Here is a 15,753-nt window from a genome sequence, read left to right as displayed (position 1 = left end):
TTAAAAAGGAATTACATCTCTTGAGTCAATCCGTTGTAAAATAGCACAGCATACGGTAATACATCAGTTCAACTTTAACCAATATGTTACCCCCGACATCCCTCTGAGGGCTGAGACACGCACATCTCAGGCAGAAGCCCCAGTCGGATGATCTGGTGCTGGTGATTGATGGCCTGAGACTCCGTTAGACAGGCCCGACTCAGAGATGGCATTCACGCAAGCCGCACTTAAAGGCCAGTGGCATGCGGGAACAGAGCATCACGGCCGGACCGCCTGTCACTCACTCCGATTCAAAGGAATCTCGCTCTGTGATCTGATCTTGTGAGACGGATTGGATGTGCTTCTGGAGACCAGCACGCAGGCCCAAACAGAATATGTAACACAGTGCGATACCACTCACTTTAGGATGGTCAGGGAGATACGAAGCCTTGTGGAACGGGTCACGTTGATGGATTCCCTGGCTGCCGTCGACAGAACTTCCAGTGCGGGCTGTGCTTACAACTCTTGAAACTTCAGCACAAATCCAGGATCTCCTGAGAGCTTATCTACCACGGGGATTGCCATTGTTTTGTTTTTTTAATGCAGTTTACTATATTTAGATCTGTGCTAAATATACTACACTACTGGTAATTTCCTCTGGGCCAATCTTTCACTTGCTTTTTATGCTGTTTTTGCACATCTGGATGGGATTTCACCAGCCATTCCTGAGGACTTTCTTAAATTGGGACATGAATTTCACAGCAGGGGTTTAGTAACTACTAGTTAATTTGTACCTAAATTGTAGTTAATTTGGTTGCAACGTTTGTTCTTAAAGGGACAGTTCGCACAAAAATTATTTCTTCTGCAGAGCACAAAGGATATTTTGAAGAATGTGCTGTAAAAAAACATATTTTGAAGAATTTGAAAACTGTTTTGACTTCTATTATATGTGCAAAAAACAGCAACAACAACAAACTGAGACTTCTCTCAAAATATCAGTTATGACAGAAGAAAAATTCAGAAAGGTTTGAAAAGACATGAGGGTGAGTAAATGAAGTCCAAATTTAAATTTTTGGTGGACTTTTTTGGGATCCCTTTACTTTTTTTTATTTACCTTTAAAAATTGTAATTGGTAATACATTTTATTAAAATATAGTTCCTATATAAGTATATATAGTATGTAAATAATATCATGGAACTTTATCAATGAGGGATAAAGAGTAATAATTATATTTATTATATTTAAAATAGTACAAAATGAATATGAATACAACAACTATAAAAACTGACTTTTTTCTTTCCTTTTTTGACATTTTGCCATTATTGATAGGACAATCCCCCTGTTTTATTCCAGTTGCCACTCCTGATCTATACTCTAAAAAATGCTGGGTTAAAAACAACCCAACTTGGGTTATTTGGCAACCCAGCGCTGGGTAAATATTGGACAGAACACATGCTGGGTTATTATTAGAATTACTAGAGGCAACAGCAATAATCAAAATATGAACATTTATTATTAATACATTTATAAGTAAGATCACATGGACAAAATACAAGACAATAAATACAGCATAGTTTACAATATTACATACATTTCAACTCGTTTAACAAGCATTTTAGACATAAAACATGTAACATTTAAAAGTAGCCTTTTAATGTATTCAACTGTTCTCTGTAATCACTTTTTTGCCAAAACAGTGCTAATTCTCGTGCCGGTGTGTTACCGAAATCTGAGCCGGTGAAGGGCTGCTGTTCGCGGGGGAACTACAAACTTTAGACCACGGCCTCGCATTTCACTCGTAGCTGAAAGATGCCACGACTGACTCCAAAACCTGCCCATAAACAAACAGTACTGAGATTAGAAAACATATTTTAACATCAAATTAAATGAAACTCAGTACTATAACAAATAATATCCATTTATGTAACGCAAGGCAAAAGGCGTTTCCATCATGTGAAGCGACCGCTGTCGACGCAGCTGGCTGACATCTCATCCTTTTATGTTGCGTAAAATAATACAATTTATTACAGCACACTAAACACTTTATAAATGAAATCAAATGTATACAAACATTTATTTAGCTGAAGAAGTGCACCAAATCAGTGGAACTGTGAACTGTAGATTACGCAAAAAGCCTGTGCTCTGACTGTATGTGACTCAGCAGCTGCGTTAGTTTCATCGGAGACAAGCTCAACTCAGCGGTTGGGTAGAAAAAAATAACCCAGCGTTAAAAAATGACCCAGCAACTTAGTTACAGAAAAACTACCCAGCACCTGGGTAAAATTATTAAAAACAACCCAATAAAATGACCCAACGGGCTGAACCCAGCTTTTGGGTTATATATTATATACATAGGCCTAGATCAGCTTTACAGTAGGGGAATTGAATTATAAATCATACTGAACTACAGAGACCTTCAATTATGTGGCTTGTCAAGTAGTAGAGATGTGCTGTTAGTTTTCAGATTTGCAATTAGAAAAAAAAAAAGGGAAATTTACATTGAATGATGGACCCGAGCCTTGTGGGTTGGTGTTTTTGCTAGTATGCAACAATCCGGAATACCCTAGCAACCATTTGCCATGCCATGCAAAACACCCTAGCAACAGCTTTGGAAAAAAAGCACTTTTAGAACACGTAACACATATCAGCTCCTCGGCAACACTTGCAACATTAAAATGTAATCAAAAATGAAAAGAAAAAAAATCTACTTACAATATATATTTTTCTAGCTCTTCTCTGAGAAATGTAATAGCGTTTGACTGCTAGAGTTTTACCTAAACACCAGAAGTGTTACAGAGGTCTGTTCTGGAGGAGGGTGAGAAACAGCAGATTGGAGTTGTCTGCAGTTCATCTGAGTGAATGAGATAAACAACATACACTCATTAGAGTGATTAAACAAAATAAACCTCATTCATACAACTACATTATTGGCATCAAATGTCCCACTGTTACAGAGACACTACTTTAAAAGCGATAGTTCACCAAAAACTCATTATTTACTCACCAACAAGTCATTACAATAAAAACTGACATTTCAATAAAATCTTCTTTGATACTTTGGATGAGTAAATGATGATAAAATAGACTTTTTTAATGTTTGGGTGAACTATCCCTTTAAAAAATGTTTAGTTCATCTTCAAATAAAAGTGATCAATCATCCTAAAGCGTCAAATTATAGCTTGCATCTAGAAGAGCAGGGCAGCGCTGCAGGCAATGCAAAGGGAGCGTTTGACAGCCTGACACTAGTGTTGAGAGAGAGAGCGAGAGAGATGTGATTTCAGCTGCTTAGTTACTCACAAATGTCTAGCTTTCACACCACTGACCAGATATCACACTGCACCATATTCCACAGCAATTAGAATCAACACTTTTTTATTTATTTATCACCAGATGCTGTATATGAAATTACATACCAGTCATTCATCATATTGAGTTCCAGCAGGGGCCCAAATTCATACAAAAACTATTCAAACAATAACTCTTACATATTTCATAATAATATGTTATTACCTCCACTAACAAACTGTGTTTTGAACATGGTAACATACAGTACCATATACACTACTGTTCAAAAGCTTGGGGTAATTTAATCATTATTTATTATCCTTTTCTAAATATGAAATAATTCATTTCAAAATTAAATTCAAAAGTTTGCTAAATAAAATTGACATATCGATATATTCAGTGCTTTCATCTGCCACAGTATAATGTATCTGAATTATACTTCTTTTTTGGCTTTTAAGCTAATATTGACACATTCAGTCAATTAATCGGCATATGACGTAATTAATTTATTATGAAAAAAAAAGAATAAAAATAATTGACTTCCTTAGTTCTAGTCTTATTTGTAAGTGAATACAAGAAGCGCGTTATTTCTAAGCAACACATATCATTTGTATCAAAAGGTAATAGTTTGCTTCACCTCTAAAATGACTTTCCTTTTCGGCTCACATCATCCTGTTTCACTCAGAAATACATTACATTACATGTGGCAGGTGCTAAATCCAAAGTGACTTACAGCACATTCAGGAAATGCATTTTATTAATGCCAGTGTTCCCTGGGAATTGAACCCGCAACCTTTGTGTTCCCGGTGCAATGCTTTACCAGTTGAGCATATTATAGAAGTAAAATGGGTTTGCCATTTTAGTGTTTTTCTTCAGTGCTCTATTATTGATGTTTTGAATAGAAAACAAAGATGATATTTGGATGACAAAAAAAAAAAAGCAAAAACAAGGACAACAAAACAACAAAGATGCTCTGAATGTTTTACTGTGTATGTGCATCAAGGGAAAGAGAGATACACCCTGTTTTATCTGGGCAGGTCATGCATGTATATGTGTAGTGAGATATTTGCTGGAGGCAATCCTCCAGGGTGATGTTTTACTTAACCATTCATGATGCCGCTGATCCAGGGCTTTCACGGTACGCAGACGTGGCTCTAACTGCTACTGTCTCTGCTTACTGATTCTCTATCACTTTCTGTGCTGTTCCTCTCACAGACGTTATAAGGATTCCTTACAAGCCTTAAATGATGCTTTGTTCTTCACATTTCCACAGGCTTTCCAATAAATTCCAGGCCGAAAGGGACAATGTTTTGAGCTGTATAGGATATTAGGATATTTTCTATTGGTGGATTGCTGTTCTTCTGTGTGATTACAAACTAAAACTTTTCTGCAACCAGAAGAATTTCATGTTGTTGCTGCCAATGATGAAGTAGGCCAATAAACAAAGTTTAAGGCTAATACCTGTATGATCACAAATAATATGAGATGGAATCAAAAATATTCCATAAAATAAAATAAAATATTCTTATGCAACACCTCAAATGGGATTGGCCAGCAGTCAGGAAGTTCAGGAAGTGCAGATTTGTCACTCTTTGTGTCCATCAGTGGTTGCATACTCCAGTCAGTCTGTGTGTTAATGGGATTTTGTTACACCAGTAGGTGGCACTATGTATAAGTGAGTCATTTCAATCATTCATTCAAAACACTTATTAATTCAGGAACAAACAAATTATTGTTTTTATCAACAAGTCATTAAATGATTACTTGACCAATTAGTTCAAAAACACTGATTCATTCAGGAATGAACAAGTGATTGTGTTTATGAGCGAGTTAAATTTTCAGTTATTTATTTAGTGGAGACTTTTATACAATGTCACTTATAAATAAGTAATACAACAAGCAATTCATTCTAAGAAGACAGAAAATGAGTAGTAAATTATTGAATTATTCATTTAACCGATTAGTTCAAGAAACTTATTCAGGAGTGTATTTGAGTTGTTGAATCATTAACTCAGCTGATTTGTAATAATGAATTACTGATGTAGGCAAAAACACTAAAAAGTAACTGTCAGTATTGTGTCTGAATGTAAGTTATTTAATATTAAATTATCATTCATCAAAATTTTGTGTATAAGCAGTTGTACTGATACTTGGAACAGCAGCTTTTTGCATGGTAATTCTTGAATGAATGATGCCATTCACAATGTATGTGAAGTCATCTGAAATCTGTAACAGAAATTATCCAATATGCTTAGGCTGTATATACTGTCTATATATCTAAGTTTAAGTCTCTGATGCATGCCTATATATCTAGGGTATATAATGTTACATTCTTGAGTACAAAATAAACTTAATAATCATAATGCATGCTAAAAGAAGCACCTGTACAGTGCTGTATGTGTAACGTTAGCCTGATAGGTTTTCTTGTGACTGTGTTCTGGCAGGTCAGAAGGAGGTAAACGCCACTGGGAGGTCATTCACGGTCCGGAGCACCATACACCTCAAGGTGGACAGGACAGACGATGGAGCAGCGTACACCTGTGTGGTGGAGCACATAGCTCTGGGCTCCTTGCCACACCAGGTTACAGAAGTGCTGGAGGTCCACTGTGAGTCATATTTTTGGATCAGTTTCCCTCCTGACTTTTTGACAGAAACTGCTTTCAGATCAGCTGAAACAGGATGTATGCCAGCACCAGTTTAAAGAGTGGCAGAGACAGTGTTGTGTGTGCAGTAACCACAATTTAGCAATGTTTTGCAGTAGTGTAACAGTAGCTCAGTTACAATTTTTCAAAATAGTCAAACATTTCTAACAAGCATTTTTAACAAGCTATTTTTGTCCAAAAAATAGCGGTGTGGTGTGACAAAATGCTGGTATTTTAATTGTATGTGCATATAATATTTACATTGAAGACCATTGTTCCTCTTACATTTTTACATTTTGTGTTGCGGTTGTTTTGTGTTTTTATTTTGCTTTCTGTTTTATGTTTTATTTTGTGTTTTTGTTATGTTTTGTGTTTCTGTTTTGCTTTGTGTTTTATGTTTTGCTTTGGTTGTTTTGTGTTTTTCTTTGGCTTTTTGTTTTATTTTGTGTTTCTGTTTTGTTTTGTGATTTTTGTTTTATTTTGTGTTTGTGTTATGTTTTTGTTTTGCTTTGTGTTTTATGTTTTGCTTTGTGTTTTTATTTTGCTTTCTGTTTTATGTTTTTGTTTTGTTTTATGTTTTTGTTTTGCTCTGTGATTTTTGTTTTAATTTGTGTTTTGGTTATGTTTTGCTTTGTGTTTTTTATTTTTTATTTTATTTTGTGTTTTGTTGTATTTTTGTTATGTTTTGGTTGTTTTGTTTTGAATTTTGTTTTATTTTGTTTTGTGTTTTTGTTTTGCTTTGTGATTTTTGTTTTCTTTTGCTTTCTCAATCCAGATCCTCCTCAGGTAGAGATTGTGCGCTCAGTAATAGTACCTCAGGAAGGACAATACTTCAAACTGGAGTGTGTATCCAAAGGCAACCCACTGTGAGTGCAGCTTTCTTTTAATCACCTACGTGAACATTGTTTGAATATGGTTTGTCTTATGAAGTTGAACTTGCAGAATCATCACGTCTCAAGGCGGCCCTTATCTGCATGCCGAGAACAAAAAGCAATAATACTAAATCAGATCGTGATATTTGGGAGAGATTTAGTGAGTCATATAATCGTCTAGAGGCAGTTGTAACTCTTTTAGAGTGACCTTTCAGAGGTAGAGGACAAAACCGTAAAAAGTTCCTTGAGCAGAAATGATAACAAAATGAGAGACAAATCTTTTCTGCCACCAGCCTACTAAACCTATGCCCTAAACAGATTAAAGGAACTGAGATTTTTTCATATATTTACAATGGAAGTACAACAGGGGGCATTTGTATTAGATGCGTTCATGTGTTCAAAAATAGCTTGACAGAATTGTTTTTTTTTGTTGTTTTTTTTGTACTAAAGCTAAGAAATATACAGTAAAAAATCTACATAAACTAGCAGAAACTACACGTTTTATGGCACTGCATCCCAATTTCAATATTTTAATAAAATATTTTAATGAAAAAGCTTCCATACAGTTTTCGGAATGTGTGTATCCTTTGTTAAATTATATAGTTTCTTGCAGTAGCATGTATGAACGCAAAATAAAGCTTAAAATGACCCAGTAAATGAAATAATATAAAATAAAAACAAAATTTCTATGCATAAAAATCACAAGTTTGTGAAACTTTACAACATTACAAACATTTTGAGATTCTTATGTACAGACATACCAGTGTTTTCTGAGTTTTTGACCTGTACATTTCTGAGGCCTCAAGCTATATTACTCTTTTTCAGGCCTGAGCCAGTTTTATGGACAAAAGATGGAGGTGAGCTTCCTGATGTTGAACGAATGATTGTGGAGGGTAGAGATCTAATCATAACCACACTCAACAAAACAGACAACGGCACATATCGCTGTGAGGCCAGCAACCACCTCGGCACCAACAGGGATGAATTTACACTGTATGTGTACGGTAAGTACTTCTGGGTCATCATAACCTCTGGAGGGCAATAAATCCATGAGTTTATTTATTTATATTCTCATGTGTTCTCATTATTAATTTTATTTGTGAAAGTTTATGTTAATATCCATCGTAATCCGCATCAAAACACACATACGCACTCAGTAAACTCCTCGTGGCCTAGTTTACCAATGGTTTTGTGTGTTGAGGGTATACAGCAGAAACTGCTGGTGGCTGCAGTATTTGCCACCAAAGTGAGACTGAGCCAGAAATGATAAGTTGGTTCTCCAAAACAGAAAATAAAGCAAGAGAAGAACACACAATTAAGGGTCCACTGCTAATACAGATAACATTTGTCAAGCTAAAATTGGAAGGAAGATACAGAGCGCTTGGGACAGAGATGGATTTGTAGCATTGCTTTTTAATAGGCCCAACAGCAATCTTTGAGAGAAATCATTTGGAAGGTACACATTTGTTGTACTAAAAACAAAGATGCGGGATTTGTCTCAACAGCAGGGGCCTTTATGGACAGACGCCTTTTGAAAGTCGAGCCCACAGCTCTCCATGCCTTTCCATTGCCCCAGATTTATTTGGAAACATTAACGAGACAAACAGACACACAAAATAAAGACTAGTGTAGAAGCTCTACAAATGAATCAGGTTACAGAAAGTTATCTGTTAGCATAACAATATATTAGCGACATGCTAACTACTTTTGAATAGTCGTCAACTGAAATTAACACTTTTTGTTGCAGCATTTACTATAGCAAAGACTAAGCAATCAAACCTCGACCCTCAGGTTAAAGAGATGAGAGGAAGCGAGTGACAGACAGGTGTAGAGAGAAAAAGAGAGGGAGAATCTCATTCACATGACTCATTACCTTCTAATTCATCTAGATGTCTGACTTCACCCGAGTGATATTTATTAAGCCCTTCCTCTCAGGATGAGTTGTCCGACTCGGCTCTCGAATGAACCTAATTTGCTAATGGTACGACTGCCAAGTGGCAATAAATGTCAGTTGAAATCACGCACTCCCTATTCATCTCCAGTTACCGTTTTAATTTCCGTTTATTAATGTGTCTGCTGGTAGGTACACTTTATTTTGCAGAGGACAGATAGAAATGGGAATGTCTGGTGTTTAGGAAAGGCAATAAATACAAAGTAGGATGGCAAATTGTGTTATGTTAGTATTCTGTTCAGTAGGATGGCAAATTGGGCTGTGCTGTGTAACATTACTCAGTTTTGTTTTTCGTGTTTTATCCTTAGAAATGGGTATCATAAGAAATTGAATGATTCCCTTGTGAATCATTAACCCCAAAACTAACCCTTGTGAAAATGAAGTGTGCTGAATTCTACTGAATGTGCACTTGTAGTGTAATTAAAAAATTATAATTATATATATATATTTTAAATGTACATGCAGATAATACAATATTAATGAAATTAAAGGCTTATTGTACTTAGTGCATGTTTCCTAAGGCACTTAAGTACACTTTTAATGTCATGAAACATTTTAAAGTACTTTTTAAATCATTATTTTAATAATTTTTGTTGTGCTTTAATAAAATACACTAATTTTGATGTGTTGACTATGCTACAGCACATGTACTATACAACTATAGTGTGCTGTTCCATATTACATTTAAAGTTAATATATTTTAAATGTGCTTTACAATTTTTACAAATTTACAAATGTGTAATTACAAATATATTTAAATACATGACACAAGTATCAATACTAATGACATTAAAGTATACTGTAAAGTATACTGTACATTCAGCAGTAAATCTTAACCATATTTCAAAGACAATAGAAGTAATTATGAAATTACATATAAAATTCTGAAGTTTAGCTATTTGTATTTAATATATATGTAAACTACAATACATTTTCATTTTAATTTCAATTAACAAGCAGTTAAATGTCCAAAAAAAAAAAATGCCTTTCAAGTTTGCGGTTATGTATATATTATTTCCGTAATAACATTTTCTAAAGGTATGCTAAAGTGTACTTCTAAGGGAATAATTGTTTAAAACTACAGTATACAGTAAACAAATTCAATACAGTTATTTTTTTAATTGAAGTGCCATTTAGTACACATCTATTCAGAATGTGTATCTGGCGTGTCACATTTGCACCGCTTTCACTGCTTCGACTTAAAAATAAGGACTCCTTTAATAGGTTTCCTTCTATTACACCTCCACTCCAACCGCCATTGGTCGAACTAACAGTTAGCCCCGCCAACAAACTCACCCCATTGGTTAGAGCCAATGCTACTGCAGTATGTTGGTCTTCTGAGGGTGCTCTAATAAACATCAATGCTTTGATATTACCACAGTGTTTACACTTTTCACAGAAACGGTGCTAGTAATACTAGTAATGATAATCGTGATTTATATGTGCATTTAAAGATATACATCTGCAACAGAGTTTCAGACTTTTGTTGTAACAAATTCTATTAATAAGGGATGTAGAATATGGCCATGAAGAATATGTGCTTTATAAGTACTAATAAACAGCCAATATGTTAATAATAGGAATGCTAATAAGGAACTAGTTAATAGTGAGAATTGGTCCCTATACTAAAGTGTTACTATGTATAGTGTCATTGGTTCAATATTTTTCCATGAATTGCATAGGGATTGCCATAGGAATTTTTTAAAAGGTGTTAATTAAAGCATTATACGCTGTGAACCAAACCAACAAGGTGAATCCCAACATTAAAAACTTAGATTTAAAGCAAAAAAGTATTTGAAATGTACCACAAATTCCACTGTTAAACATTAAAATTTGAAAAACAAGCAGGCTGCTGGCTTCAACAAAAGCATATACCAATCCCGTAATGACCTTGTAGCTATATATATATATATATATATATATATATATATATATATATATATATATATACATGTGTACTGTAGTCACTGGAGACGGCTATATATGGGTAGCTCTATAGTGTATTCATTAGAGCTGTGCATGGCATAGGTAGTAACAATATAACGCATAGAGCTATGCACTCCCAGGGTTTCCCCTTACTTTCCACTCTCTCCACTCTCCTATTGTATAAATCAAAGTCAAAAAAGCCCATAAAGACAAAAGTGAAACCTCCATATATTCAGAAGTCAAGCATGCAGCAGCAGAGTTTGCAGAAAGATAAGCATGAGCTAGAAACAGCAGCATCCATAGCCAATCCGATTACTCCGCTGGATGGGAAAATCCATGTATTGGTCTGCACGCTCCTATGTGAGTGTTATTGAGCCGCTGAGAGACCTGTGACATCTCTCCTGCAGGTGTAATGTATAGTCTAATTGTACCCAGCAGTAGGTCTGAGCAGACGAGACTCCCTCTGGCTACTCAGAGCCCTGAGTTCTCCTCTGACTTTTAAATGAGCATCAGCATTTACGTCTCGTGGGTTTAATCCGGCGCTTGCTTGGAACTGTAAAATATTTATTGCTTGCTTCCTATAATCAGCATGTGTTCGCTCCCAACCCCCTCTCAATTAAAAGCATGAGAACAGATGAAAAAGAGTTTCGTTTACTTGCTCGGAAAAGCGTGCAAACATCCATAAAATTGACGTCTTTTCAGAAGCGCGCCCTGCTGCCGGAGCAAGAGATGAAATGCTTCCAGAGGCACTTGTGAGGCAATTTGACCCTAAACGAAATCCTTGCCAAATAGCTCGAAAATGCTGAGTTTTATTTACACTATAACTTTTTCCTCCTCTCCAGTCTTAGGTCTTATTTAAAAGAGCTAATTATGTATCGGTAATCAGTTTGGGAGACGAGTAAAGGAAGGGCGCGGGAGGCAGAGACTGATCAAAACAGCTCGCGTTTGAAGTCCAGGCAGAGGAAACGAGCAAACACTCACGTTTCTGATGTAGAAGTTAAGCATTAAGCATTAGGGAACCAAAAGAGGAGCCTTGACCAACAAGAAAAGCAGAAAATAAACATGTTAAAAAAGCTGTTTTGGGCAATGTGATATGTAAAACAGGGCTGATGGGTGAATTGCACGAAAACATATCCAGGTCATGTTTCACCCTAAAAATGTTTAAAAATAGTCAGAAACTTGACAGACCTTCATAGAATGTGTGCCAAAATGAGGCTACCTTTAGAATTGTTTTTCTGTTTTTATTTTACATGAGGCCAGGCTTGAACAGAGATGTAAGCAAAAAATAAAAATAAAAAATACCTAAATATAGTGTGTTTCTACAGGAAGAAATCAAGAAGCAAAATAAATATATTATTTTTTTATATACTTTTTTTTTTTTTTTGCTTCACAATAAATATCATATGCATAAATACATATAAATATTATCTGCACATTCTCCGTACCTGAAGTGCACCAAAAGACTATTCAAACATGAATATACACCACTGTACAAAATTTTGGGATCAAGATTTTTTTAAAGAAATTCATACTTTTAATTAATACTTTTATTCAGCAAGGATGCGTTAATTTGGTCAAAAGTGACAGTAAAGACTTTTATAATTTTACAAAATATTTAACAAATATGTTAAAACCGTTTTCAATATATGTTGTTCTTTTGAAACATTATTCAACAAAGAATCCTGAATATAATATAATATAATATAATATAATATAATATAATATAATATAATATAATATAATATAATATAATATAATATAATATAATAAATAAAATATAATATAATATAATATAATATAATATAATATAATATAATATAATATAATATAATATAATATAATATAATATAATATTATGCAGTACAACTGTTTTCAACATTGATGAAAATAAATAAACAAGTAAAAATGTTTCTTGAATATCAAAATGAAGTAATGGCTGCTGAAAATTCAGCTTTGCCATCACAAAAATAAATTGCATTTAAAAAAAATTATGTATATATATTTACAAAAAAAAAAAACGTTTTAAAATAATATTTTACAATATTACTGCTTTTGCTGAGCATAGGATACTTAAAAAAATAAATAAACCTTAATAACTCTAAACCCCAACGCTAGTAGCTTGTGGTACTATTATCGGCCACTAGGGGTGAAATCCCAATCAACAACACTAAAATCAGTCTTAATTTTCTTTAATCAAAATCTAGTTTTGTATATCGTTTGAATTTGAAGTGAAAGATGGCCTAGACATGCTCTTGACATGTTTCGTGAGATTCACCCAGATCAGAAACCCTGCGGGAAACACACTCAGCCCGCAGCAGAAATGAGGAGGGAACAGTCACGCGTTTGAACTACAGCGCGAATGTTGATCTTCCCATCTCTGTCTTTCTCCATCTCTCTCGCTGCCACTTCACGTCACCTCCACTTTTTTTACATCAGACATTCTTTTTTTCCTCATTGTACAAATTGGACTAAAAGGTTTTTGGCTTTTGTGTTGAGGGGGAAAAAAGCTGGCCACAGATGAAATTCTGGTTGTCAGGCTGTCAAAGAGGTGAGAGATAAAAGGCATTTCTAATCAGACATCTGCTCTGTTTCAGTAAATCGAAAGGCAGATGTAATACTCCAGTGTGGACAAACAAGCATGGGGACAAGCAACATTGACATCATGTAACTTTAAAAAAGTCCATAGACACAGCAAGTCGTCACTAAGACCTCAGGTCTCATTCACTAATAATTGCTTGGACGCATGAAATCATTCTTTTATTAATGAATTTTAAGTATCCTAAATGAGAAACCAGTTTGTCATCCTCAAAACCAATTGAAACACATTATAAACAGAAAGAGTTAACAGACTTCTCTAAAGCTACAACACAGCTTTTCTTTCTCTTTCACTGTATATGAAATATGCATTTAAGATTAAATATCTACATATAAAACCTCAACTTAACATGATTACATCCAGAGTATATTTTTATGTCTGTTAGAAAGAATCTGGAAAAGTTAGTTAGTTAGTTAGTTAGTTAGTAAAACCAAGTAATAAAATTGTATGAAAAGAAGCATTTTTGGTCAAATGGTATAACCAAGGAAATAATAATATAATTTATTCTTACACCTAAATATACAATTATTATTATTATTATTGTTGTTGTTGTTGTTGCAAAATAAACAAGTAATAATAATAAAAAAAAGTCTGTATGTGAAAATATTGTCAATTTAAAAACGTTTAGACTATTTTTAACATCGACTGTCAAGTGGTGTGACCAAGTAAATCTTAATATTTTTTTCTTACAAAATTGACAATCATTATTTATTTATTTATTTTAAATAATAATCATATTTTTTCTACAAATATGTATTTTTATTAATGTGTGGTTTGACATTTTTTCATAAATTCAGAATAAATTTGAGTATGAAATGTATTGATGAATCATGATTTGTTTGTTCATATACAGATTTCACACACAAAATTTTAAGTACGCACAGTGAAGGAGACCCAGTGTCCTAATTTGTCATGCCGGTTTTCTCAATCTGCATAAGATAAAGAGGCTAGTAACTCAAATGACTAAACTGGCATTAATATAGTAAAAATATCTTCAGCTTCACTGGCTTGAAATACGGAGCGATTTGCATGATAAGTAGCATCATTACAGAGCAGTGCAGTGGGATGTAGCAAACATCAGAGATTAGCATGAATGTATAGTTCAGAATATGTCCAAATGGAAGTGTTTTGCCGGATATGTGTGTTTGTACACTAAATTTGTACTTGAAACCATCATGTCGTCCCATTCGTCCATGTTCCATCATTCTGACTGCAGGTTAATGCGGTTGGTTGGTGTCTTCATTAATGGTTTTGAGTTTTGTGGCCAGTTTTTTTTTTTTTTTTTTCTTCTCTCCCCTTGTGATGTCCTCACCCTTGTCTTCCCTTACTGCCCCTTTCTGTCTGCGTCCATGGCAACAGCTAAAGATTTCCCAGGTACAACCACAGGTAAATATTTTTTGCTGGAGTGCTGACATCATCATTGCGAGACAGGGCGCTGTAATGTGGCTTGTGGAGTGGTGGGACGGGTTACGCCAATTAACCTCCTCCATAGCATGAGCTGGGAGCCATTGCCTTGCATGGGAGCACTGCTGATCTTTGTGAAATGTCATGGTGCTCCATGGTGCTGTCATTCACACGAGGGATGCTTAAACCTTTGGCCCACTTACTGTCGTCAGTGAAAGGAAATGAATCTTATTATGGTTAGGAAGAGTCTGGAAGAGTTAGAAATACAGTTTATATTATAAGGGTCAATGGCACAAGAATAGACCTCTACTAGATGAAAAAAAAGAAAGATCTTTAAAAAAAAATTGTTTAAAATGCATGTGCTTAGAAATATACTTTTTTTCTGTGCCATTTTCATGCATTTTTGAGAGAAAAAAAAAAAAAAATATATATATATATATATATATATATATATATATATACACCACCATTTCCAATCTCAAATTTCAAGTGATGTAACCAAGTAAATCTTAATATATTTTTTTCTTAAACCTACAATGGAAAATCAATATTATTTTTAATTTAACAATTAATAAAATTGTAGAAAAAAAAAACATATTGTACAAATTTGTGTCACTTTCATAAATTTTTTTTAAAAACCTTTAGGCCATTTTCACTATCAAATGTCAAGTGGTGTATCCAAGTAAACCTTAATATAATTTTTCTCACACCTTCAATATAAAAAAGAAGTAATAAACTTGTAAAAAATACAAATTATTTTTTGTACAAATTTGTGTCATTTTCATATATTTCTTTAAAAAATACTTTTAGGCCATTTTCAGTGTCAAATGTCAAGTAGTGTAACCAAGTAAATCTTAATATAATTTTTCTTACAGTGGAAAAAAATAAGTAATAAAATTCTTAACATGATTTTTTTTTTTTTTGATACACATTTGTACCACTTTCATACATTTTTGAAAAACTTTTAGGCCATTTTCAGTGTCAAATATCAAGTTGTGTGCCAATATACCAACAATAGGTTTGTTTGTTCTTTCTTTCTTTCTTTCTTTCTTTCTTTGTTTCATGTTCAAATCCGCAGTTATTTTGAATCATTAATT

At 34.1% G+C, this 15,753-nt stretch overlaps 1 protein-coding gene across 5 annotated transcripts in view; it reads left to right on the top strand.

Moving 5' to 3' along the window:
* Window positions 1-15,753, top strand: part of cadm2b (cell adhesion molecule 2b) — a 238,240-nt gene that overhangs the window by 210,212 nt on the left and 12,275 nt on the right. For 3 of the 5 annotated variants that reach the window (XM_058799124.1, XM_058799121.1, XM_058799122.1), the window contains exons 6-8: window positions 5,710-5,871; window positions 6,683-6,773; window positions 7,605-7,783. In XM_058799124.1, coding sequence (XP_058655107.1) covers window positions 5,710-5,871; window positions 6,683-6,773; window positions 7,605-7,783 — 432 coding nt within the window. Of the gene's footprint in view, window positions 1-5,709; window positions 5,872-6,682; window positions 6,774-7,604; window positions 7,784-14,611; window positions 14,639-15,753 lie in introns of all 5 variants that reach the window. The other 2 variants (XM_058799123.1, XM_058799120.1) reach the window with 1 other exon arrangement.

This window comes from Onychostoma macrolepis, chromosome 15, assembly GCF_012432095.1.
Source record: "Onychostoma macrolepis isolate SWU-2019 chromosome 15, ASM1243209v1, whole genome shotgun sequence".
In the NCBI taxonomy this organism is placed as follows: domain Eukaryota; kingdom Metazoa; phylum Chordata; class Actinopteri; order Cypriniformes; family Cyprinidae; genus Onychostoma; species Onychostoma macrolepis.
This window is presented reverse-complemented; position numbering and strand designations above follow the sequence as displayed.